The sequence below is a fragment of the Oryzias melastigma genome, linkage group LG20 (assembly GCF_002922805.2).
Source record: "Oryzias melastigma strain HK-1 linkage group LG20, ASM292280v2, whole genome shotgun sequence".
Lineage (NCBI taxonomy): Eukaryota > Metazoa > Chordata > Actinopteri > Beloniformes > Adrianichthyidae > Oryzias > Oryzias melastigma.
This window is the reverse complement of record NC_050531.1, coordinates 1398762-1425854: the sequence shown is the minus strand read 5'-3', so window position 1 is coordinate 1425854 and position 27093 is coordinate 1398762. Positions and strand designations below refer to the sequence as shown.

At 40.0% G+C, this 27093-nt stretch overlaps 1 protein-coding gene across 2 annotated transcripts in view; it reads left to right on the top strand.

Moving 5' to 3' along the window:
• The window catches only part of cdh10a (cadherin 10, type 2a (T2-cadherin)), a 35710-nt gene extending 8981 nt beyond the window's left edge, over window positions 1-26729 (top strand). Inside the window, exons 1-11 of one of the 2 annotated variants that reach the window (XM_036217434.1) lie at window positions 6805-6946; window positions 7344-7638; window positions 11063-11182; window positions 13581-13748; window positions 13882-14063; window positions 15323-15576; window positions 17046-17182; window positions 17262-17383; window positions 19922-20033; window positions 20190-20441; window positions 25474-26729. In XM_036217434.1, the coding sequence (XP_036073327.1) occupies window positions 6887-6946; window positions 7344-7638; window positions 11063-11182; window positions 13581-13748; window positions 13882-14063; window positions 15323-15576; window positions 17046-17182; window positions 17262-17383; window positions 19922-20033; window positions 20190-20441; window positions 25474-25964 (2193 nt within the window). In that variant the 5' untranslated portion in view covers window positions 6805-6886 and the 3' untranslated portion in view covers window positions 25965-26729. Of the gene's footprint in view, window positions 1-6804; window positions 6947-7343; window positions 7639-11062; window positions 11183-13580; window positions 13749-13881; window positions 14064-15322; window positions 15577-17045; window positions 17183-17261; window positions 17384-19921; window positions 20034-20189; window positions 20442-25473 lie in introns of those variants that run through there. The other variant, XM_024280455.2, reaches the window with a different exon arrangement.
• The last annotated feature ends 364 nt before the right edge of the window (window positions 26730-27093 follow it).

Below are 27093 nucleotides of genomic sequence, written 5' to 3'. Positions count from 1 at the left end.
CTAGGACAGACCCTTGAGGTATCCCACAAGTTATATTCAGTATTTATGTGTACATACTGTTTAAATAACTTGCTACCAATTGAAGTTTTACCTCTTAAACTACTGTAGATGCATTGTTTGGATAAAATCTCAGATAGATCTCATTGGTCTTTAGTGTCACTCTGAAGTTCAGTCCTCAATATGAGTGTCCGGGGTTTGTAGAAATATTTCTAACAGTTGTAACAGTAAAATCAGTAACATCTGTCCAACACAAGAGGCCTTCAGCTCTCCTCTGTTTGCTCGGCTGTTGGACAGGCCACGTTTTTATAAAACCTTAAATAAGGTGCCATTGAATTCACTCCTTAGAGAAGACAGACTTCTGTTTTGTGGAATTCTGTCTCTAAAAAAATCCACAAAAATCCAAACAGAGGAAGTTTGTAGATTTGTCCAATTAAACTGAAACTAAAAACATTTATTTTAAAATAGAATCTAATAGACAAAATAATCAATTGGACCCAGTGTCAGACCAGATCGTATATTTAATATGTAGCCTTCTGAATTGAATAGAAACATTTTATTGTAAGCAATCTACCAAAAATGAATGTACAGAATACAAGTGGAAAACGCTCGAGAGGTCCGGTACTGGTCACACTTGCTGTCCAATCAGCACACCCTGGTCATTCCTCGTTGACAGTTTGGATGGTCTTTAACGAGTTTAATTTCTAGAACGTTTGATTGACAGTCAGAACTCCAATAACCTCAAGACAAAAATACCAACTCGTCTAAAAAAGGAGTTAATTTAGGAGTTTTCATTGAAACAACATTCATTACAAGTGATTCTGATTAGGGTTCCCTGGGTAGTGAACTACTCATGTATTATGCAACCTAAACCTAAACCATAAATGACATTTATTTTTATTCAATCATAACCAAGACGAAATGAACAAAAGAGGCAATGAAAACAAAAAGAAGCCCCAAAAAACGGAAGCACCTAACAAAGCCATCAATTTCTCAATGGTCTCCTAAATAAATTCACTTAATGATGCTTTGCAATGAACTGTGGGAAACCTTGTTTATTTCACATTCAATCAAACCTCTCCAATCAGCCCACACACACTCACTCACCCTCACTTCAGCTTGATTTCTTGATTATGACAATGAATTTGGACGTAAAGAACATTTCCCTCGTAAAGGGACGTTTCGCTTTGCTGGGAGGAAAAGCAACGCTCAATAATAACCGCAGTTCATGCCGCTTATCGCGGCGTTCAAAAGACGCCGCGCTCCGAGGCTTAGCCGCTGACTGACACCTCACAGAATGACTGAAGAAAAAATAATTAGTAATTAACTCGCAGAGACTTTGAGCACAGCATTTCTTACACATCAGAAAAAAGAATTACATCACTCCCGTTATTTGCAGGTACATTCAAAGTGAGCCCCCCCCTTAAAAAATATCTCATTTTAACTGGCTTTCACGGGGCCATTAGTGAGTGTGAGCCCTGGCTGTCTGCAGCTGTTGTGCCCTACTTATTAAGCAGAGCTGTGAAGTGTGAACACTTGCAACGTTGGGCAATGCAACTGCAAACTTTGGATTCGGGAGCACTGGAGTGGTGTGTTTGAAGTACACTAAATCCTATTAAATTCTTGCCTCCCTGCATTGTGCCGTGCTTTGTAAACAAAATGTGCTGCCCTAAATTAAAATATTCAAGGTAGCGTCTTTGTTGTGTTAATATTTGGGCTATGGGGAAGGAAGCCTTGGGAATAGGCGAGGTCTTGTTCGATACGTCTCTGCATAAATTGGGTGTCAGTGAAGGTAAATATAAACCGTGGCAGAGATACAGTAATCTATAACTGTAACCTGCCTATTTCACACATACGTTACAGTGCTCTAACCCAGGTTAGGGCTTAAAAGATGCAGGGAGAGCGGAGAAAGAGTGATTGTTCTCTACCGTTCTGCAGCCTATTTTGCTATCTCCTCTTCGCAGCAGCAAGCAATGCTTACTAGAGACCTGACAAGAATTGCCAATGATTTTGCTGCTTTACTGACAATTCCTCAGTGTTTGTGCAAGGCGCTTTAACTCATCAAGGCTCTCTTCTGTGCTTGTGTTGTGAGGCCTTGAAAAGGCTGTGTTTGTGCTGCAAGGCCTTGAAAGGAGAATCACAAAATCTCTGCAAATACGCCGTAGTAGCGCAAACATTTGACTTTGGAAGGGGCTGAGCAAAAGCACTTCATGCCACAGTTTGTGGAAGTATAAAAGCTTTTTCTTTTCAAGCTGTAGGAGCCGATTTATTGGGAATCATGCACACGTGTTGACATGAAAAATGACTCCTGACACGTGTCGCTTATTTCTCTGTTTAGTCCCACATTCTATTGCAGATACGGGTGGAATATTATTGCCGTGGCAGTGCTTCCATGATGAGTGAATGCTTAGTTAACACTCACACAATAATGATTCTTCAGTTTTCAGCACATAAAAACTCAGTAATACTTTCAGCGATTTCATCAATTTTGGCATCAAAACGTTCATATTACTCAGGAAATTAATGCTTGTATTTTTGGTATTCATAAACTTTATAGTTTTTAAAATATTGAACAAAATATGTCCCATAGAAAATAAACTGAGTCTTAGTTTTATTTTTTATTTTTTTATTTTAAGTAAATTAGCAACAAGCCTTTATATTCATGGCCTATGTTTTCATCTCTAGTAATCAAAAAAAAAAAAATGGAGTTTAGCTAATATTTTAGCCATGCTAATGTTTTTGGCTAATTTAGAGTTTAGCTTCTATTTTAACAACTGGCTAACGTTTTGAGTAATTTAGTTTACTGGGGATATTTTAGGCTATTTTGGAGTTAAGCTAATATTTTAGCAACGTGCTAATGTTTTTTTGCTCATTTATTATCTTTAAGATTTTGATAGGTTAATTTAGAGTTTAGCTTCTATTTCATCAACATGCTAACATTTTTGACTAATTTGTTATTTACTAAGGTTTTTATAGGCTAATTTAGATTTTATCCCATATTTTAGCAACAGGCTAACGTTTTAGACTCAGTTAGTTTACCGAGGAATTTTAGGCTGTTTTGGAGTTTAGCTAGCATTTAAGCAACGCGCTAGCTTTTTTTTTTTGGCTAATTTGGGTTCTACTGGGGTTTTTTATGCCAATTTGGAGTTAAGCTCATATTTTAGCAACAGGCTAATATTTTTGACTAATTTGGTTTACTGAGGATTTTTACACTAATTTGGAGTTTATCTAGTATTTAAGCCATGAGCTAGCTTTTTTGGCTAATCTGGCATCTGTTAAAGTTTTTTGGGCTAATTTGGAGTTTAGGTCATATTTAAGCAACACACTAAATATTTTTGCAAAACTGTCATGTATTAGGGATTTTTAAGCAATTTTACAACACATTTTCAGAAATTTAGGTCAACTTCAGCATTCTTTGATAGTTGTTTAATGAAATTTATAGTCTTAAAGTAAATTTAACATTTCACAAATAGATTTTGCATTTCAACAAATCCCTGCAATAAATTCCGTCACCATGTTTAGCAAAAAGCTTCAACATCTTCAGCTACTACTGTCAGTGAAAATAATTCACACTGCCTTATCGTAGATAATGCGACTTTTCTAGATACTATTAGGCTGCATTCATAGTTAGTTGTTGTTTCTTTGCTGCAACAGTTCTCTGTAAAACAGATATGGCCACAGGAGGAAAAGTTTTACCCATATGATTAGGAAAACCACAATATGTGGGCATCAGATGCACAGCTAAGAGCGTATGGACTGACAGAGGCGAAAAAAAACAAAGATTGAAAAACTCCCTTTATGCTACAGGCATTGTGGATACGTAGGTATACGTTCCTTTGATGGATCTTTGTTTGTTGTTTTCGCCTGTAAGATTTTCTTTTTAAAGGATTAATAACCGAGCCTGGGAAATATGGTAATGATCAGATGAAAAAAAAACTGCTGAAAAGTATAATCAAAAGCTTTACAAAAAATGCAGTTGCTGTGGTTTGAAATTGCACTGGCCTAATTACCATAGTGTTGGCACAGAACTCTGTTTGAACAGTCACAGTTGAATAGCAATGATGAAATATGTTTTTCTCATGTGGCTGAGGAGTTTAGTCGCGCATAATGAGCTGACCTCCTACAGACAACACAAACTACATAAACAATGAGTTCCAAAGTGGAGGAAAGGTGACCATGAAGTTGTGCGATTGGCGAAGAAGAGTCATTTCATCCTGCTGGTACAAAAACTTCTGCAAGATCTCTTCTCAGAAGAGCTTCTAGCAACGTGGCTCAAAGGCCAAGTCCATGAAAAAGTCGAATTTAGTTTATCAAAGTGTGATTATTATAATTAAGTGTCAGAAAAACTGGCTGTGAACATTTATTGGAAAAACAAGAAAGTAAAAACTATTCAGTGAAGATATAAAAGGATGCCACTTCAGATAAAATAGTGATAAATACTTGCATTAGTCTGAGTTCACAGATTTTTGGACATAAAACAATCTCACTAAATACGACATCTCTGCATTTTTTCTATAGATTAACATCTGTCCTGATACAGGAGAAAATTGTAAAGCCATCTTTGGCAGAAAAGCAAAGAAGATGCTTTTGTCGTGTTTTTTCCATCCATCCGTCATCCATCCATCCGCAGCATTTTTTTCTGTTTTGATGAAGCACGTGTACAAGAAGACAATTAAGCTTAAAATTGCAATTCTGAGTATTTATTTATTAAAATCGGTGTGAATCTGGAGCAGATGAAAAAAATTCAGTGTGAAAATATGGAATTTGTGACGTAGAAAGGTCACCAGCTCCCTGCTCCGCTCCATTCCAATGTATCCACTTGCAGACAAATAGATCCATGAACGTCTTTTTGTTCCTCATTTCAACTGGAATCTGAATCTAAACTGTCCGGCTGGATTGAAACGATATTGCTCAATATTTTGGTCGCACCACTAATGAAGGGTTGGGGGTGTGAGGGGCTGTAAGCCACAAGTAGAGTGTGTAAACCATTGACCATAAAACAATGGACAGCTCAACCCCTCTTGTGTGTTCCAAACAGGAAGTAGCTGCTGGTTTCAGGAAGGCCAAAATCCCATAGACTTCCATTTAGAAATTGACAGAATAACCTTTTTTTTTAACACGTTCTTTCTAATCCTAATTTTTCAACAGATTTTATGATAAGTAAGTCAAGTTTATAAACTGACCAATCAGACGCCTCAGTAAAAGCAGGTGGTGCCCTCTGGCCCCGCCTCCAACATTTGATTGACAGATTCTCCCGAGCTCGCTCTCAGTGGGAGGGGTCTTCAAACGAGCTCACTCATGATTGGTGACAGTAGTTCCACTTTAAATCGTGACTCAGAGCGACTCGGACCAATCACTGGCGACCGGTTGCAATATGGCGGCAGACGATCAGGAAGAGACGGCGAAGGCTCAGGCCTGACTTTGCGAGGGCTGGAGGAAATGCATTTCCAATGGGGGACGTCAACACTTTGTTTTGTCAGGTCATTTAACCTGTCAATGGTGTAAACAGAGAGCTCTCAGCTGTGGCTGATGGGAAGGGGCGTCGGTGGCTCCGCCCACAATTTAGAGGTGCATTTCTAATGACTTCCTGCTGCTCTGCAGAATCTATGTCCTAGAAAAATACTTTCCTTTTTTAAAATTTTGTCTAACAACGGGATAATTATAATTAAAAGATCACTGAGAACGCTTTGAAAATAGATCAAGAAGATTCTTGAAGAAGTTGTTTGAGATTTTTAGTCCTTTGATGTATTTATTTCAAATTCTGTTAGGACAAAAAGACGCTTTTGTGGATTCTTTTTGAGGAAGGGATCAGTTTTTGACTCACAGCTGTGTTCATTTGTCACAACTTTATCTGATGTTCATCTGGTGTTTTTGCAAAACCAGTTAATTGTGATTTGAAGGAAATATTGCTGATTATTCATAGATTATATCGTATATTAATCCTATTAATCCTGGTTTATTGCAGTCGAGGGAAATCCTGTCATGTTTGTAATGTTTGGCTTCCAGAACTTTCACTACATCTTCATAAACACGGCAGTACAAAACATATCTAAGCAGTTTTTGAAAATAAAAACACCAATTTGAAGTCCTCCCTAATTGCTTTAGTTGACATACTGGATTGAAGCAACAAACAGCCCAGAAAGACCCCCGTTCAACCATCCCAGCTAACATTGGTTCCACGCTCGACTGCTGCACGCCACTTTCCACTTCCTCAAACTCAGAATGAAGTTGTGTGCAGCCGCTCAGTCGAGGCCCTGGGAGCCGACATCAGTAAGAGCCGTCACGGCCGTAACGCGTCCTAAATCCTCGCTTTACTGGCCTTAAGCTCGGGACAGAATTCAAATTCACAAACACTGAACGGTGCAAATCCCAGCAGACTGACATTCTTCTTTAATCGACTCGGATAATGGAGTTGATCTGCATGAAAAGACTTCCCAATGCAGTGCCAGGACCTGCAAGCATCGCTCATTTGAACTTGACAGCATCTTGCTCCCCCCTTTAAAAGCTTCTTCTGCAAAGCTGACAATACATTTCAGCTCCTCATCCGAGGTTGCACTGTTGACATCACTCCACAAACTGTGAGGAGTAATAATTACTTCCCTGACAGCACGCCGGCACCCAGATGAACAATTTGTTGAAGCTCATTCCCCACTTCCTGTCGCTGCTAATGTGACCCAATGAGGTGGTGCTCCAGATATATCAGCTGACAGATCAGGTGCAGTAATGAGCTTGAATCAGGTGTCTGCGGCGGCGAGCTGCCCCGGTGACACCTAACGTGACGGATGGGTCAGAGGTGACTAATTTTAGCAGTTGTTGCTGGGGGTCAGGTTGTGGTCATTTTTCAAAGACGCAATCTGGAGGAGAAATCTCTGTCATTTGGCTGGTACTAATGGGCCGAGTCTCAGCTGACACTCCAGTGCAGAGGCGTTACTCAGACCCGACTCGTACGGTGAATTCAGCGTTTGCTCGAGAGTATCGGAGAATCCAGCTGCAGGGGAGAGTAAGAAAACAGCAGGAACTGCAGTGGTTTAGTTCTAAGTTACCTAAAAAGGAGAAAAAAAGCATAATTACTAATTCAATCAGTGGACGGACTTCAACTCAATTGGCTGCTGCCGTTGGAAAACAGGCTTTTCTGGGTTCAAGGACAATTTTCATTTGGGTAATTGATTTATTCCCAATAGAATTTAGATTTGAATGCTTGTGTAGCGTTGCCATGGTTACTCAGTGAACCTGTGACTGAAGGCTGGAGCTGCTCTGCTCGGTGCGTGACAAAAACCTCTTTCAATACAGGAGAATGTGCACACTCCTCTTTCCTCACCGTGTCTGACGCTCTGTGTCCGTTCCAGCTGCACTCCAACATGGACAAAGGTGACGGCACCGTGAAGTACGTCCTGACCGGAGACGGGGCGGGAACCCTCTTCCTGATCGACGAGAAGTCCGGCGACATCCACGCCACCAAGAGGCTGGACCGGGAGGAGAAGGCCATGTACACGCTGCACGCCAAAGTTCTGGACAGGAACACCAACGCCGAGCTGGAGCCGGACACCGAGTTCAACATCAAGATTCACGACATCAACGATAACGCTCCAAAATTTGCAAAGGAAATTTTCTTTGCCAGCGTTCCAGAAATGTCTGAAGTCGGTAAGTTTTGGTTTTCAGAACACTTTCTCTATAAACAGTTCATCCATCACTTTTGTCAGGTATTTTTTCCAGATATAATTTTCCCAATAAAAAGCATTTGTCATAAAAAAATGTAGAAATACAACAACAGATGATGAACAAGAGTAGCTTTCTTTTATTTTCAACTGTGGTTTATGTAATTAAATGGAACATAAAAACAGAAAGATCCTAAAAACATAACGGAAAATGACTGAAACATTATTCCTGAAAAAATAATAATGATACTGGAGACTTGACCTTTGGTCCACCCATTCTGGGACATGTGAGACACTCAGGAACACGTCACATATTGAACATCATGTAAATCATTTTGCTCAGATGAAAAAAACACAGATAGTGTTCTAGAGTTAGATGGAAATTCATCTAAAAAATCAAAAGGTTAAAGGAATGTGATAAGATTCAAAGTTTAAAGTAAACAACCAAACAAGCATTGGGAAAATAGTCTGAAGTATCTTTAAATATGTATTTTTTCTTTCCTATTTGGTTAAATTTAATTGTGTGTTATTTTTTGTTGGTTTACTTCTTATCTTTAAGTGTGTCCTAAAAACATATGATATGAGGAAATGAGCGATATTATTGATTATTACTGCAATGATAATATGACTGACATAAACAAAAATTATACTATTTTAATTTCACTGAAACAGTGTCACTGAATAACTTACATTTGATTCCAAATGACCCTCGTCTATAAAAGACGGACATCCAACATAAAGAGGTCCGTCTGATTGGTTAAACGCATAAAGGGCTCAATTTATTGGTTAAATATTTTGAGCTACCATAAGATTGTTTAGCATGTTTAGCATCGATTGTAATTGGTTTATTGCAAACCTGGGAAAAAAAGTAAATTGCAATAATTTTTTTTTTTAAGTTTTAATATTTGCCGACCACTTATTATTTGGAAATAATAAAATGAAATCACACACAAAACTGTATATTTACAATGTTTATTTTTAATTAATGCTCTCAATCGATAAAAAAATTAATCAGAATATTTTACTAGGTAAATGAAATATGAAAATGTTTCCTTAATTTTTATTGTCTCAAATGTTTTATTTAAGTGTAATTTGTGTGCACAAAACTGACAAGAAGCCAAAAGAAACGAACCTGCACACCCAAAAAAATGTCAAATTTTCCGGTTCCACGGACCAAATATTCTATATTACTGAGCAAGCTGCTTTAAAACAAACTTTTCTTTCATCTTCTGGACAAAAACAAGCGATAAGAGACAAACTTTCTCTCTGATCTGAGGCTTTATTTAACCTATCATTCGGAGGAAACTGATTCGCTGTGGCGACCCCTGAAGGGAAAAGCTGAAAGGAAAAGAAGAAGATGATGATCAGCATTTATTTTGCTTTCTTTCGCAGCTGCACGTTGTTGCATTACCGCGACAACACGCCGAACCGTGGATCAAATAGTCCACTTTTTGTGAAAAAAAGAGCTAACCCGAGAAAAATAGGAAGAATAAAGTCCTGAAAACCGATTGAATATTTATTTTTTGTAAGTGACAATAGTATAAGTTCTGAACTGCTGAGACCATTTCTTTGCGACGTGTAATTAATGTGCATTAATATCAACGCTTTAATTCTGTTTGATTCATCGTGTGTGATAACACCTTAACGTTCACAGCCCTAGTGTAAACATTTATACGATTATGTTGTTTGTTTGCAAATAACAATGTGCTGATATCGATGACGATACATTTGCGGTTTATTGTGCATTCGTAATATTATCGATGTCAAATAGTCCAATTTTTATATAAATTGTTGGCCGACAGACAACAATAAGGATAACACCTGGTAGTGACAAGTTAACCTACACAAACGCACGAAAATACACAAACACACGCTCACACAAAACAGCAGTTTCTCCGTCTGTCTCTGGGATCAGGAAGTCAAGGCGCTCCGTTAAAGCAGAACTATTTCTATAAGAATATTATTAACCGAATCATTTATATCTATTACGTAAATATCTACTGAAACATTCACATTGTGATGCTTCTCTGATATCTTGAACCTTTGGAACCACATTCGGGTTCTCAGAGTTTTTGATAATCTGCATCCAACTGTTTCCATAAATGTGGCAAATTCTCAGTCAGACCTTGAACATTTTTAAGCCCCACTTTGATTTAAGCCCTGATCCAGACCCGTACAGGACAGAACTTCTCAAAGAACCTACAAGATCCAGCGAAGCCCAGCTGGACGTTGTGTTTACAGTGCTTTCACGTCCCGTTTTGTGATTGCCGTTTGCTTGGTCAGGCTCATTAAGCATTCCTAACAAGTAATGCCATTTGCCATTTTAATAGGCAGCACAAATATTGAAAGTTGAAATTGTCACAGTCTTGCCAATTAAGTATTTGCTTCATTGCTCTCCATCCCATTCAAGCAATATAAATAAATCGGTTGGCATAAATATAAACAAAGCTTATGAAAATAATGCATGCAAGCTGAAATCAATCCTCAATTATAGAGCGGCAAATTAATACACGGCAGCAATCAAGGAGAAATCAAAACCCAATTGCCTATATGACAGATAACAATGCTCAATTTGGAATTCATAATGCGGCGTCCTGCATGGACTCGGGAGGAGGTGGGTCACGGTCACCACTTCTCATCTCTGGACTAATAAACGGCCTCACATGTTCAGGCTGAGAGCGCCGCTTTATCAAACCAGTCAGCCATGAAAAATCAGCGGCTCCTCTTTACACTATCAGTGCTGGGACTAAGTGGGACAGATGTTCAAAGGTTCATTAGTATTCACAGAGACAATCCGACCCGAGCAGGACACAACACAGGTCTCCTGAATGCCAAGGACAGTATTTGCAAAGTGAAGTGACTGAATTTCAAAGGAACCTGGACGGACTTTTATTCATCGGACTGTTTGGATCACGAATGACACGTTCTTTATTACAGCTAAAGCCATTACTTTGATACGAATATATTAGTCTAATAAAAGCTGTTTTTTTAAAGCAACAAGCTTACTTTCAAATTACGATAGTAAATGCCAGACTTATTTTATTTACAAACATTAATTAAAATTCTACCAAAGGGCAAAATCAAAGTAACCAAAGCCAAAAAATGAATTTCTGTTGTTCAGTCTTTTCTTTTTTCCAGGCCAACTAATCACATTTCTCTGGGATGCCTCAGGTTTGCTTTGAAAGTTAGAGATTAGTCACTGGCTACCGGTTGAAAACATGACTAATGTTAGGCACTGCTGGTTTGAAAAGCTGCCCGTTTGAGCCGCTGCACGGATGAAAACCTCTCAGCCTGCAGGCAAAGCCTGGAAATTGAAAGTGAATGAAAATCTGTTGACTTAGTCTTTTGGATCGGAACTGGGACTTCACATCACAGCCCATTCAATGAGATTCCGTGTTTTTGTTTGATAGGTACGTCGGTTGTCACCATAACTGCGACTGACGCTGATGATCAAACCTACGGGAACAGCGCCAAGCTGGTGTACAGCATTCTGCAGGGACAGCCCTACTTCTCTGTGGATTCGGAAAACGGTGAGGCCGGCTCGGCGGGACACGCCAGTTTGTGGAGTTATTCAAATTGATTGTTCAGCTTCTCGAAATTACAACATTCTGGGTCACTTAAAGGACAAAATCAATAGTTTTTGTTCCAAAATCCAAAATTCTGTTGTTGAGAAAAGAAAGTCTAACTAGAACAAGTAGATATGGTAAAATGTATCAAAGTATTTTATTTGTCCTCATCTTAAAAGAAGGCTCTCACTAATGAAGCGTTCAATTCATCTGTGACTCAAAAGCCTGAAAAAGCTTTTCAAAGCTATTATTCATGTTATTTGGCCACAGATTGCCTGCGACGGGCTCTTTCTGACTTTTTGGGAGGTGCACTGATTGGCTGGCGCATCACAAATGGGACGATCAATGCCAATTTCATCACCACATTTTCTCCCCTGATTGCAGGAGTTTTTTAACAGCTGAAAGAGGAGGGGGGGTTTTGGCTTTTTAAAGCTAAATTCCTGCTTTGCAAATTGTTGTTTCTAACCTTTTTGAAAAAGTCTAAAATGAGAATAACTGGGTTTTGTGCATTTTAAAAATGGCCAGTTCAGTTTTAAAAAATACATATATGATGTATGTATCCATTTTCCACACACTCTTTTTTATAACAAATTTACTTTTTTTTTTCTAACCAAGATCCTACATGACAAAACATTACTTACATGCACCTGCATGGGGATGGACTGGTCCTGGCCACTTCCTGCTCGTGCATGAATGCTGGACACATATGGCGAGCCAAAAGGGTCATAAATCACCATTCAAACATTTTAAGCCCCAAATTGTCACATTTTGACGTTTGGTTAAGAACCCTCCGCATCATGTTATGGTCGTCCCCAACTCGTCGTTTTTTGATGTGCTGGCTGTACCAATTAAATCAACGCCCCCAAACTTCCAGGCTGCAAACCAGTACTGGTCCAGTAACATGGACCGCGTCGGTATCCTAAATCTAACCTTAATCCGGTACCGAGCCGTGTTTGGTACCGGATTAAGGTGAGGTTTAGGATACCGTCAGATCAGTACCAGACTAGGATCGGTACCAGTTCCGGACATGGTACTTGTTCTGGACACTGCACCGGATGCGGACCAGGCAAGGGTTAGGATACCAGGACTGTGTCTGGAACTGGTACAGATCTGCTTCTGGTACCGATCCATGTTCGGCACCAGGTTAAGGTTAGGGTTAGGATACCGCGTCCTACAAAATGACCAGACCCCAGAAAAATGACAAGTTTGGGACGCACAGTACTGGACATAGATTAGTACTGGGTCCGGACGTGGTACTGGTTCTGGACACGGCACCAGATGTGGACCAGGCTAAGGTTGGGTACTGGTCACGAACACTGCTTTGGTTCTGGACACGGTACCATACGAGGACCAGGATAGGGTTAGGCTACTGGTATTGATCTGTATCAGGTTCCAACCCAGGTCTGGTATGGATTCACGTTTGGTACCGATCCGTGTTCTGTACCGGGTTAAGGTTAGGATGCCACGTCCTATAAAAGTGACTGGACCCTTGATTTAATTGGAACTGCCAGCACGTCAAATGACGAGTTAAGGACAGTCAAAACATTAATTTTTGGCGTAGAGGGGTCCTTAGCCAACAGTCAATATGTGATGATCGGAATATGTAAATGTGTTGGCTATCAATAATGTTGTTTTTTACACACATTCTTATATCATTTACGCTGTCTTGTGTTGTCTCAAGATGGGCGTAAAAAGCGGCGTCTTATCGCGTCCAAAACTGAATGTGGATTAATATTTTCTCTGTACGGGTTCACTGAGCGACCTTAATGATTCACCTGTACAGATTTGACCACTTTTTTGTCAGCCCTTGTCCACCTGTAGGTGTATTTGAGACAAAGTCCTCAGTGTGACTCGTCACAAGGCTAAAGACTCGACCATTTTACCTAAACAAGGCCAGGTTAAATTGAGATTTCAGACTTCCCAAAACCATGAAAGGAGTTTGGCTCCAACTTGCCAATGTGACTGATGACAGATGTCCTTTTGTTCTGATGATGGCTTGTACCTCAAAAGTAGCAGCTTAGGCTAAAGCTTTCCAAAGTTCCCATTTATTTAAATCAGAAAGCACTTTTACCGTGAAATCCATGGACTTTAAACCAACCTCGAGAACGGAGACTGTCTATGCAGACAATAAAAAGGAGCAATCTTGATTCTGGCACAACATTGCTATAGAATTAAATCCAATCAGAAATTAGATTTCCTTTGAAAACAGACAAACTAAATCAGAAGCGCATAAATGTAATTTTGCTGGAGACATAGTTTGAAATGGAGACAAATTGATCTTGATCTTATCACATTTTCAGTGAGACACTAAAATACAAAAAACTGCGAAAGAGAAATATATTGAAGTCAGTTTGTCTTGCAGGCACCATAAAGACAGCCCTACCTGGCATGGACAGAGAAGTGAAGGAAAACTACCAGGTGGTGATCCAAGCCAAGGACATGGCAGGACAGATGGGAGGACTTTCAGGAACCACCACCGTCAGCATCACCCTCTCGGACGTCAACGACAGTCCGCCGCGCTTCGCCAACCGTGAGTAGCTTTTCCTCACAAAACCTCGTTGTTGCCACTCTGCTGAAGAGATGTTTCTTAAATCCTCTGATTACATTAAGCTTGCTGGCAGAAACGTCTGGAATGAATTTCCCTCCATTAATGTCATGCTTAGATTCCTTCCGCATGACTGCTGTGGAGTCGACGGAGATCGGTGGCGCCGTGGGCCGAATCAGAGCTGATGATCCAGATGTGGGTCGTAACGCCGAGATGGAGTACACCATCGTTGGGGGTCACGACACTTTCAACATCATCACTGATCAAATGACACAAGAAGGAGTCGTCATCATTAAGAAAGTGCGTCCCTCTTGTTGCTTTAAAACCATATTTTGTTAGATTCTCTGCTGCTGTAGGGATTCATCAAACCAGAAGTGGACTTCTGAAGATGTCTCAGCCACAATAGTGTTAAATATAGTGAAAAATGAGTCTAGAATTTAAAATGTGGGGCATCCTTTATGTCTTTAAGAGTTTCTTAGTAAGCGTTGAATAAAATGAAAGCATTTGATGTTGCTTATCTCATGTCAGAAGTCACGGTATCTTCTTCCCTGTTGTTCCTTGTTTAGTCGCCTTCCAGCCAGTAAGGCTAAGTAGGCCATACGGTTTAAAAGTGGGCAGAAGATGTGGGCCCTAAATGGGTTTGTCCGCGTTAGCTTTAGTGGACACTCGGTGGGTTAGCTCGCTATGCTATCCAGCCGTCTGGTGGACAGCGGAGCTCACTAGCTCATTACAGCGGAGCTTATAGGTCAATTCAGCGGAGTATATTAGCCTGATAAAGCAGAGCTCGCTAGCTCGCTGTAGAGGAACTTGCCGGCACGTTATAGTTGAGCTCATTAGCATGCTAAAGTGAAGCTCGCTAGAATGCTACAGAAGAGCTCACTAGCTTGCTGCAGAGGAGCTTACTAGCATGCTACGCTGTCCACCGGGCAGCTGGCTAGAGCAGCACACTGACCCACTGATTCCCCACCGAAGTCGATGTGGGACAACGCGTGGGGCCACCCCAGAAACTGTGGACAAACTCATTTGGACCCACATTTTCTGCTACTTTTAAACCATGTGGGCCCACTTGGCCTTGCTGGCTGGCCTATTATTAGTTCTGAACATATGTTCTACAAAACTATTCCCTTTTTGGAGAATTAAGTCTAAACTCATTGCATGTTTTAGCTGAAGTCAGAATATTGCTTTTTTCCTTTCCTGTAACCTTCCAAATCAGTGAAGGACAGAACAGCACCTAAGATCAGCTCCTAAGATCAGAATAGTCCCCCTGAAAATGATTAATTTTGGAAAGATATGACAACCTTTTATTTATTTATTTTTCTGGGCTAAAATCTGATACTATAAGCCCACAAAATGAAAAATACCAACGAGTCTTTTGAAAGGGAACTTTCTTTTCTAGTTTTTCTCTAAGACCTTCCAGATCCTGACTTGGATTTGTAGCTCTGAACTTAGAGGCACACGAAGATAAAGGCAGACAAATGAAATGTGGTAAATTGCGAATCAAAATCCTGGAGGCGGCAGCTCTCATGGAAAAGTCTCTTCTGCTCTTCTTTCATCTTTAGACACTGGATTATGAAAGCAAGCGGGAATATGAGTTCAGAGTGGAGGTGAGAAACACCTACCTGGACGCCAGGTTCATTCACGGTCTGCAATTCAAAGACTACGCCACGGTCAAGGTGACGGTGGAGGACGTGGACGAGCCCCCTCTGTTCGGCATGAACCCCTACATCATCGAGGTGCACGAGGATACAGCTGCCGGCAGCTTCGTGGGGGTGGTGTCGGCCAGGGACCCCGACGCCGACGACAAGCCCGTCAAGTAAGTAGCAATGAAGCTGAAGTGCCAAACAAATAGACGAATAGCTTGTAAATTTCCTCAAGAGCTTAAGTGGGCGTTTTTGCAGCAGTTTGATTGTTTCAAAGCATATTCTTCTAGCTTTAATTATACAAGTCTAAAATCAATTCAAACACTAGAGAGCAGTTGTACATAAAGAAAGTCTTTCATGCGTTTTTATAGAGCGATAATAAAAATGTGCGCACGCCGCTTTATCTAATCCATCAGGCAGCCGTGTGAGCGCAGAAAAGAGAAGAAAAGCATATTATTCATGTGTCCCTTCTGGTGATTTCCCCGCGGAACATGCCGGCAGTCCTGTTAAGTGCGTACACACACACTGTTTATTTCCCAGGATTATGTAAGCCCTCTGTGGCTCTGCACAAAGTCAGAGTCTAATTTGCTGTATCGGTTCACACAGCTCAGAGCCGCCATTCGGCACATATGGCGCCCGTCGTCTCCAACACAGAGCTGTGCACTTCTCGACCCATAATGCACGGCGCACTGTGATGCATATTCACTCCTTCACACTCAGAGTGATGGGTGACTATGACAAATGAGCTGGCTCAAGGAAACAGCATCTTTTTGTCGATGGGGGGGCTGGAAAGAGTTTAGGATTATAAAAAGTGAAGGGTCTCATGAGAACAAATGTTTTCTTGGAGAGGCAGAAATAAGTGCATACATGGAAGTACAGCTGCCAGAAACGATTATTTTAATAGTCGACTAATCATCGATTATTTTTTCAGATTAGTCAACTAATTGGGTTATTCGCAAACTGGATGTAAGCACACATCTTAACCCTCAATAGCTTTAAACTAACTAAAAACTAGATATATAGCATTACCTGCAATAATACTAGTGTGAATGCTGGAAGCTGAATTTGGCTGCTAAAATGCTAGTGCTGAAGATGCTGAAATTGATAGCTAAAATTGCTGAAGCTAAAAGCCACCTAAAATATTAGTTAAATGCCAAATTAGCCCAAAAATTAGGCTGAGTTAGCAAAAGCAGCTAGCTTGCAGCTGCAGCATTAGCTAAACTTCAAATCAGCCTAAAAACAAACAAACAAAAAAATCCTAAATTAGTCAAAATAGCTAGCATGTAGCTGAAATATTAGCTAAACACCAAATTACCCTAAAAACTGTAATAAATGCCAAAATAGTCCATAAATCTAGCAGAATACCATTATAACTTTCCACATTACTACACTCTGACTCCATATAATATAACGACTAATCGACTATTAAATTAGTTCTCGACTATTTTAAAAGTGGATTAGTCGGTTAATCCACTTTTAAATAAAACTGGATCATTTATAATTAATAAAGCTGTCTATCTATCTATCTATCTATCTATCTATCTATCTATCTATCTATCTATCTATCTATCTATCTATCTATCTATCTATCTAATCGTGGCAGCTCTACCTGGAAGTAATGCCTCTGATGTTGCTGCTGCAGATACTCCATTGATCGGCACACCGATCTGGAGCGGCTGTTTAACATCGACTCTGTGAACGGCACCATCACAACCCTGAAGGCTTTGGACAGAGAAATGTCCAAGTGGCACAACATCTCTGTGGTGGCTACAGAAATAAGTGAGCAATCATCTCAAATATGTTTAGTTTGATTTGTTTTAGTGTTTGATCGATTTAATTATGCTTTGGTTTGTTGCAGACAACCCTCGACAGACCACCCGCGTGCCCGTGTTCATCAAAGTGCTGGACGTCAACGACAACGCCCCCGAGTTCGCCATGTCCTACGACACGTTCGTCTGTGAGAACGTCAAAGCAGGACAGGTGCTTGAAACTCTCGGCCTTCTGTGGGAAATACATCAATTAGGGAGAACATGGATCATTGCAGGAAATATCTGAGTCTTTCCCCCCAATTAGGACCAAAAGACGTCTGAACGAAAGACTTCCCAGTTTAGAGATACAAATCCATTAACCAATTTTATTCACACTCTTAACACTCTTTAACACCACCCAACACGCCTGAACCACGAGGTAAACATAGTTCATTAGCCTGATCACAGAAACCCAAATGAAGTAGGTGGGTGGAAATGCTAATAGTTAAATCCTCTTCCTCGGGGGTTGATGTGTAGTCAGCTGAGTGCAGCAGCCCGGGGTGGGGGGGCTCCAGCATCACCACAGCAAGGCGGTGAGCCAGGTCCCCAGCCAGAGCTCCAGCAGCTGGAACGGGGAGGAGATCCAACTGAGAAAAGCCTGGAAATATAAACAATGATAAAAACCAAATGTGATGGTTAAAAGAATGTAAAGACCCACTCCGCTGAAAACGGTGCTCTTATGGCATTTCTCTGATGAAAAAAAATACATTTTTGAGTATTTTTTTACACAAATAGTGAATCAGTATCAGACAAAAAATGCTGTTTGGAAAAGCTTTTAGTTACATCAAATCTACAAACAACAAGCTCCCGTCTCCGCCCTGTTCTAATCATCTACGTACAGACAAATAGATCCATGAACGTCTTTGTTTTCCTCGTCTGAGCTGGAATCTGGATCAGAACTGTACGGCTGGATAGTGTGATGAAGGGTCTGGATCCATGTGCAAACGGGTATTAAATGTCAAGATAAAAAGACAAGAATCAGACAGAACAGAGATGCCAAACCAGGCAAAAGTGAAAAAACAAAGAATGAGGCAGGCAGGAGTCAAAACACAGAGAAACAGGCTTAGAAGAACGCTCAGACTGTCAGCAATGCTCAACAAGACTCCGCACTGAACAGGTTAGAGAGCAGAATATATGCTGGATGAATGGTTGGTGAAGACTTGCAAAGGGAGGTGGTGCATGCTGGGAGATGTAGTGAGAAGGCAGTGGAAACAGTCAATACTCTGGCGATAGCTCCCTCTTGTGGTTGGAGGTGGCATTGGCTGGTGGATTCCTGACAGAAACAATATTGCTGCAATTTTTTTTTTGCAATTTTGGTTGAGGTTGTGAGGGGCTGAAAGCTAGTGGGAGAGAGTGTAGACAAAAGGAGGATGGGAAATGAGGAAATGCTTATTGCATGCTAGTAGTCCTGCCTGCAATTTAGAGGTTGAAATTCCAATGGAACTGTGTCCTAGAAAACAATAAGTATTTTATTCTTGTTTTTTTTGTTTTTGTTTTTGGCTAAAAATAATCGTAATGAAAAGACCACCGGGCACGCTTTGAAAATAGATTAAAAAAAGATTGAACAGGACTATAAACATATAATAAATAAAAATGAGTAGTATGTTTGAAATATTATTAGTGTAAAAATGACAATACTGAGGATTTGGATACCAATATTAATATTTCTCGTAAATGTGGTGGATGTGACATGAAGCTCAAACCTTAAGCTTTTGTATTAGACGTGAATGTTTTTTTTTTTTCTGTAAGTTTCCCTTTTTAATTACTTGATCCACATAAAAACAGAATTAGGACAATATTTTTAATTAAATTGAAAAATGTTTATTAAAATAAAAACTCCTGGAAATTAAATGAAACGTGAAGATGTGAATGCTAAACAATCAACAAACTAAAAGAAACAAGTAACTATGATAGAAAAATAAATCTTTAAAATCCTTAAAGGAAAACCTCTTCACAGATTTGGTTGTTTGGAGGGAATGACTACCAGACCAGAACTGGAGGGTCTCAGCGTCTGAGAGGGTTTATGTTTTACCAAAAAGGTTAGAAAGATAATTAGCCACATTTAGACTTTGAAATACTCCCCAAATACCTTACATGTGTAGATAGCTGTTTGTAAATCAATACATTGATTTACAAGGGAGGGGGTGTCTAGCTAAAAGTGTCAATAGCTTCATCAGGAAGTTCATTGACAAAACTGGAATCCACTTAGTGTCCATCAAGCAACTCTCTAGGGTTAAAAATCCTTAAATGAAAATGTGCAGAAAACGCCGACATATACACGTTTAATCATGACGACGTGCAGTAAGTAAAAGCAGCGTCTGCAGCAGTCTGTGCCGCTGTTCCAGCTTCAATCGAGTTTCTGTGTTCTTCTGCGTCTGCAGGCTGAGTTTGGTGGGTTCTCTGTGAGTGGGAGAGGGCCACATATCAATATTAGATATCCTAGTTTGTAGTGAGATGTCGATGGTTGTGGTCCTTTCAGGCTGTATTTACTTCTCATACTTCTATTCCCAGGACTGTAGTAGAACATAGCTGCAGGTTTCGTGAAAACTTTCAACCATTTGTGCTCATTTCTATTATAGACTCTGATATTCAAGCTTTCATGTTCATCTAAACAGCAGATTAAATGGTGAATCTGACGTCTGTTCTGTTCTCTATGAAAACAGAAGCAGTTCTTTTCTGATGTCTAACAGTTGATGTATGTATTTTGCAGCTCATTCAGACGATAAGTGCTGTCGACACAGACGAGCCTCTCGTTGGACAACACAAGTTTGTCTTCAGTATAAGTGCCTCCAACCCAAATTTTACAATCATTGACAGAGAAGGTAAGATCTGATCTTCTCCCTGAATCTTCTACCAATTATTGACCCAAATCATCAAACCTGAATGATGACATGCTTGAAGCATCACCCAACTGCAGAGCTTCTGACTCTCTCATGATCTGGAAGTCTTGAACTTTACGCTCTTGCTCTCTTCCACAGACAACACTGCCAATATCCTGACCAGGAGGGGAGGGTTCAGCCGGCGGGAGATGAGCATGTACTTCCTGCCAGTAGTGATCTCTGACAACGACTACCCCATCCAGAGCAGCACCAGTACACTTATTGTGCGTGTGTGTGCCTGTGACAGCCGTGGAAACATGCAGACGTGTAACCCTGAGGTCCTGCCCTTCTCAGACGGCCTCACGACTGGAGCTCTGGTGGCCATCCTGCTCTGTGTCATCATTCTGCTGAGTAAGGATTACCCTTTGATAACTTCTAGCACAAAAATGGAATTGTGTTATCAAGAATGTTAACTGATGACTTCCACTTCCAAAAGTCAACATGTGACGAGCATGTGTTGGATTCATATGCAGGTTTTCTCTGGTTTCCTCCCACAGTCCAAACCATACTTCATAGGTGACTAATTTGTCCCCAGGTGTGAATCTAAAGGTGGGATTTTGTGGCCTTTCCATGGTGAACCCCGCTTTTCCCCACAGTGTGGTGGGATAGGCTCCAGCCATTCCAAATAGGGACTCAATCGGTTTGGAAAATGGATGGATGCATGATATCAGGTGCCCCAAAGAGGTCAGAGGTTGGAGGTGATCCGTTATGTTTCCACATCCTTAGACGAGCGACACCTCAAAAGTCAAGCTGCATTCACATAACGCAGATCCTCGGTCATCTGTTCTCCCCACATCGACCAGCATTACCACGACTGAAATGATTGCCCAGCCAAGCTGCTGCTCGCTCCAGACAGGACTTACTTCCATATGCTTCATTTTGCAGCCAATTCAGGGTGAAAAAGTCAATAACATGGACCACAGAGAGTTGCTTGCTCGAGGACTTGCTGCTGAGTGGCCACATGGAGGGTAAATCTTTGCTATTAAAGGTCTATCACTACAATCAGGCGATCGATTAAAAGCCCGGACTGCCAACTTACTGCAATCAAAAAAGAAATGCTGGTGAAAAGATGTGATTCTGTCGCTGATCACTGCTGCGGCTGAAAGCAGCTCTGCATCGGAGTAAATTAAAACAATGATTAAAACATTCAGCACAATGATGAAAAGAAATCTAGCCCTCAAACAACACTAAATCACAGCACTCATAAATGATTTCAGCATGCACAGAAAATATCGCTCTTTGGTAAATTAATGATGAAAAGATTAATCAAAGGGAGCTGAAGTGGAGATGCTTCACAAGACTCACATTCCAGGAAAAGCTTTATTTACCTCCATGACTGATCACTTGGGAGAAAGAAAACATCTAGAAAGACTGTCAAGTGAACTCTACCGTAGTACTTTCTATTTTTTAAATTAATGGGATGTATTTTTTTCCCCCCTTTTTAAAATTTCTCTTTGACAATTCAGGAAAAATACCTAAAATATGCTTGACAACATAAAACAAAACAATGCAACTGGTGACTGAAAGGAGCAAACTTCTATTATCTTTGTGATCCATCAATTTTCCCTTCAGTTTTACATGAAACATTTAGTCAGCATATTATCTTTAATTTAAAAAAAATCAGTTTTTAAATCAAATTATCTCACTGACATGTACTGTTGGTGTATTAATGTTTTGAATTTGCCTTTTTAAAGATTTAACTTCCTTTTAAATTATAGTAAATACAACTTTATCATCAAAAGTCGTTGGTTTGTGGATGAATCTACTATTCTCAATATGAAGCACATACAAATAAATATATTAATATGTTTTCTATCTAAACTAATTTTTTTAAATGGGTTAAATTTCAATCAAACAAATCTTCCAAAATGAGCTCAAATTAATTTAAAAATTGTCTGAAGTTATAGTTAGCTTCCATGCAGATGACATTTGAGTGTTTGCTTAGATGTTAAATCAACACAGATTTGAAAATACAGCTTAAAGTCCAGAAAGCTAAATCAGGGTCAGACAGGCAGAGGTCAGTCACGAGCATGGGGTCATTTAAGAAGAGAGTAGGGTTGTCAGAGTCCAGGCGAGGGTCAAGGCAGGTGGCATGGAATCAGAGAAGAAGCAAGGTCGGAAACAGGAGATCAGGTCCGGATAGAAATGCTGGGTAATGCAGGCAGAGTGACTCAAACAATACTCCGCACTGAGAAGTCCTTAAATGTCCTGTGTGTGATTGGCAATGAGAGTCATCTATAAGGCATCTGTGGAGTGTGTATTGGGGTTGTTGGGAGATGTAGTGTCATCACTATTCTAGAGACAGGCATGTAAGATTGTGATTATGATTCTGACTTCTTTGCTTTTTGACTTAATCCTTAAACTCATTTTAACTCTTGACAATCATCCTATAAAGATCGTTACAGCTTTTACTCAAAACAACATTAAAATGAACTACCATTTGCACGTTTAAAAACTGACTAAATGGATAAAATGTAAAAATTTTGTAAAAATCAAACAGCAGTGGCTAAAATTAACCACACCTACTGAAGATGTACTTTACAATGGTCAGAACTGTTAGTAACTGGCATGATGTTGATAAGAAAGCAGAAAAACACCTAGAAGGGACATTTGAACATTTTTGAGGATTTAAACCTCCATAAAAATGGTTTGTAGTGGATAACCAGCATCATTAGAAACACTGGTGTGAGCAAACTATCAGTAATTTGCAACTCTGATGAAGTAATTTGACAGAATAAGTATCAGGTTTCTGGCAGTTCCTCCTCAGAATGACTCTTCTAGATGCACCACCAGTGCTCTGAAATCACAGAAGTATCACAAAAATGTTTTGCTGCAACTTTAATTTTTTAAAATCACAATAGCTATGCTGTACGCTCCTCAAACTATTGTTGCTGAAGTAAATGTTCCATGAATTTTTCCTCATGTAAAATCTTAAAAAAAGAAGAAAAAAAAAAAAAGAAAATGTGCTTTTGGTCAAGGACGTAAAATGATTTAATAAGTGCTCTCACCTGGAATAGAACTTCAGCTCTCCTGAGCCCTTATAAAGGCTGTCAATGTGAAAAAACAAAAATGAACGTAGATATGACTGGCAAACCGTCCAGGATGTTGCCGCCTTTGTCCTTGAGGGTAGAATCCAGCCTCCCATGACCCCAAACACGGAAAAGGTTTAGAAAATAAATGAATAGATATTAAACTTGTTTTGTAAATGCTTGGAGGTCACCGCTAACAAATCAAAGGAGTTCAGAGCAAAAACACATAGAAAATATATCTATAGATATTTTATGGGTTAGATACTAGAAGATATGGATTTTGTTTACCCTACAGTTTATTGATCTCGATAAATAAATGATGCAAGGATCTTATGCTGGCATTACAATGAATGTTTCAAATGTATGCACTCCTTTTTTTTCTCTCCTTTAAAGCTTTGCTTTTTAAAAAAAATACGTTGATTCTATCTGGAATAAATGCTGCATGTTTGCAAAATTAATGAGTTTGAGCTTTGAGATCTTTTCTTTATTGAAGGAATACTTTTGCTTTTCTCTTTTAGTTTTACTTTTAGGTGTGGAGCATTAAATGTTTGTGATCAAGGGAGAATAGAAGAGATCTGATGTCGTAAAACTGAGACAAAGTAACAACATTACATGAAAGTGGAAAGTGACAAAAAAAAACCTGAAATATCCAATCCCAATTTCTTAGGTTATTCTAGTTACACCGTTAGAGTGAAACATTGGGTCAATCAACAAAAGTTCTGTAATTTGAAATTTAAAATGATTAGTTTTCATCAATTTTAAATATGTTTTTAAATTTAACAAATTACAGAGCTTTTGTTAAATTACATAATTTTCTATCTTTCAGTATATTAACATTTGGAAGGTGTGTTTTAAATATGATTTACAACTTTATTTAAACTGCCAAAAGACGGTTTACAAAGGGTTAAACCATGGATGGGAAAACTTCTTGACTCATGGACCACTGAGGGTCCTAAGATTTGACCGAAGGGCCGACCAGGAGCAGATGTATGGGGTGTTTTTTTTGGAGAGTGGAGAGTTTTTTTTTTTTTTTTTTAAATTGCAGTTTTTGTTCTTATTTTAGTGCCAATTCCACCAATGGGTTGATGTCCATCAAGGAACAACCTTTAAACTTAGAGAAACACTACGTTCCAATGCAGAATAACTTTCTGCACCCAAACAAGGTCAATTTCTCTGTAGGGCTTAATCTATGGGGGACAGCAGAATTACAGGGAAAATAAAATATATTTAAGGATTATTAATAGAATTTATTCCAGTTTGGCGGACCAGATTAATTAGCATAACTGGCCCCATTTGGCCCCTGGGCCATAGTTTGCCCATCCCTGAGATAAACTATATGAAGAAAGTCAAAGATACACATGAGCTAAAAATCAGAAACATGTGCACCTATTTGGTGATCTGGTAAAGAAAATTGTGACTCTGATCTTTGGTCAAATAATCGGTCCATCTTTGTGTTTAACAAATGTTTTTCAAGTGAAACTTGACTTAAGTCTGACGTTCTACCTGACTGACAGAAGAACCGACTCAAGAAATTAAATTTCTCGCGTCTGCCCATCTTTATTTCCAAAGACCCAGCTCTGTGTCTGCTGGGAAGCAGATCTCCATCAGCATGTAGGTGCACTGAAGGTTACACTTCATGCTCTCCTTTTGAGCAAAATATCATGACATCTGCTCATTATCTGATGCTTGAAGCCCCCTGACAGACTGCCTCTCTCTCACCTCTGTTTGACTCCGATGGGCTGCAACGGCTCGCCATATCTGGCAGCTTTCACAGCAGGCTTTCACGCCGTATGAAACCGGGCAGTGGTCAGTCCCATACTTTTATCACGAATATTTTAAATAACCTTCACCAACCCCTGCTGGAGGCGGTGTAATCAGCACCCAGGTGGGGAGGCGAGTCGGCAACGGGGGCACCTGCTGTGAGAACAAAACATGAGGATGAAGAAGAGGACCTCAGGTGAAAATGGCGTGCTGAATAAGAAGCTGTGTCCTCTTTACCCAAACATCACGGCTTTATTTTCAAATGTGCAATCACGTCATCACATGCTGAGAACATGTGTGCTCCGCATGGCTGTCTTTTATGCCCCAGATGAAATGAGGCTTGAGTCGCTGGAGTGTATGAAAAGGGATCCTCCAACCGCAGAGCACTTTACAAAGTGAATGTGCCATTCAGGGGGAAAAGGCAGGAAAAGCTTTCTCACTGGCTCTTTAATAAAAGAAGGTGAAGACCTTAGGCGGTGTGAGGGATTTGTCGCTGCCAGCAAATGTGCGACTATAATCTCCCTCCCTAATATACATGACATGTTAGGAGGCACCAAACTTATGCTGCTCTCCCGCTCTCTGTTTTCCTGCAGTGATCGTGGTGCTGTTCGCTGCCCTGAGGAGACAGCGGAAGAAGGAGCCTCTGATCATCTCCAAAGAGGATGTCAGAGACAACGTTGTCAGCTACAACGATGAAGGCGGAGGAGAGGAGGACACGCAGGCCTTTGATATCGGCACACTGCGCAACCCAGAGGTGATGGAAACTAACAAGCTACGCAGGGACATCATCCCCGAAATGCTGTTTCCTTTTCGGAGGACATCGCCCATAAAGGATAACGCGGATGTGAGAGACTTCATCAACGGGAGGCTTCAGGAGAACGACTCGGACCCGACGGCGCCCCCTTATGACTCGCTGGCCACGTACGCTTACGAGGGCACTGGCTCGTTGGCCGAATCCCTCAGCTCGCTGGAGTCCGCCGCCACTGAGGGCGACCAGGATTACGATTACCTCAGCAACTGGGGACCGCAGTTCAAAAAGCTGGCAGAGTTGTACATAGGGAGGAGCCCCGATAGAGAGACCTAGACCAGCTATTAGTCTCTCTCTCTCTCTCTTTTGCCCAAAACCATCTTCAGTGTCCGTTTAACTTGCTAGCATGACAGCTAGTTAGTTAGCTAGCCAGCTAGTCGACTGTCTGTCTACTTATCTATCAAACTATCTGTTTGTCTAGTTTGCTAGCTAGTTAACGGGTTGTCTCTTTGATTTAGTTGTGTGTGCACAAGCACAAACAGGCGTGCACGCACACGTAACTCCGCGACCTTCATGTGGATGGAAACCAAGACCTGAACTGAGCTTGATTTTTTCATTCATGGACTAAATCTATAAATCTTGCTGTCTTTGGTCATAATCAGTAAAGATGCCTTTAAACTTTAGGATTTTTGTGAACAATGGTGTGGACAATGTGTTTTGTATTCAACCTGAGAGATAGTAGTATTGTATACTATCGGTGTTCGTTGGTACTGGCTTGGTATGGGGGGGTGGGTTGTTAGAAAGGCTTTTCCAGCCAACTCCATTAACTGCTGTAAATGTACATAGTGTTTTTAAATGATGGACATCCTATAATAATATTTGCTATCTCTGTTTGACAAGCAATGTTCATGTGAATGGTTGGTGCAGTTTATTTGTCAAACTGTGAATTCATTTCATCATATAGGTGTAACATGTAATGGAAAGTGTATGTCGTAGGAAACTGTCATACACGGATTTCATGCTGTTTGAATGCCAGGTCATACTGTTTTATATTTATATTTTTATACTTATTTTTCTAATAAAATAATATGTAAAAAAGGAGTCATTTTTTTGGTCAATATGTTGATTTTCTGTCCAAAAACACATCAAAAATGTTCATTTTGCATGTCCAAGAAGAGTAGAAGCTGCAGTTTTTCTTTTTAATGGTACTGTGATTGATTGCATGTTATCATAAAGTTATTAGAAAATCCATGAAAGGATAATATTTAATGGAACATTTGTACTTTCCTGTATGTCTGGACATTTGTGTTGAACGTAGCGATGAATCGTTGGAAAGTGTGAAGACTAGTTCAGTTTGGTTTAATTCTACACTATCTCCTGAAATTAATCAAACGTAACCTACAATATTTTAACTTCTGTGCCTATATAACCATTTCCACAATTAACATATTTCCAGTAAATTCTG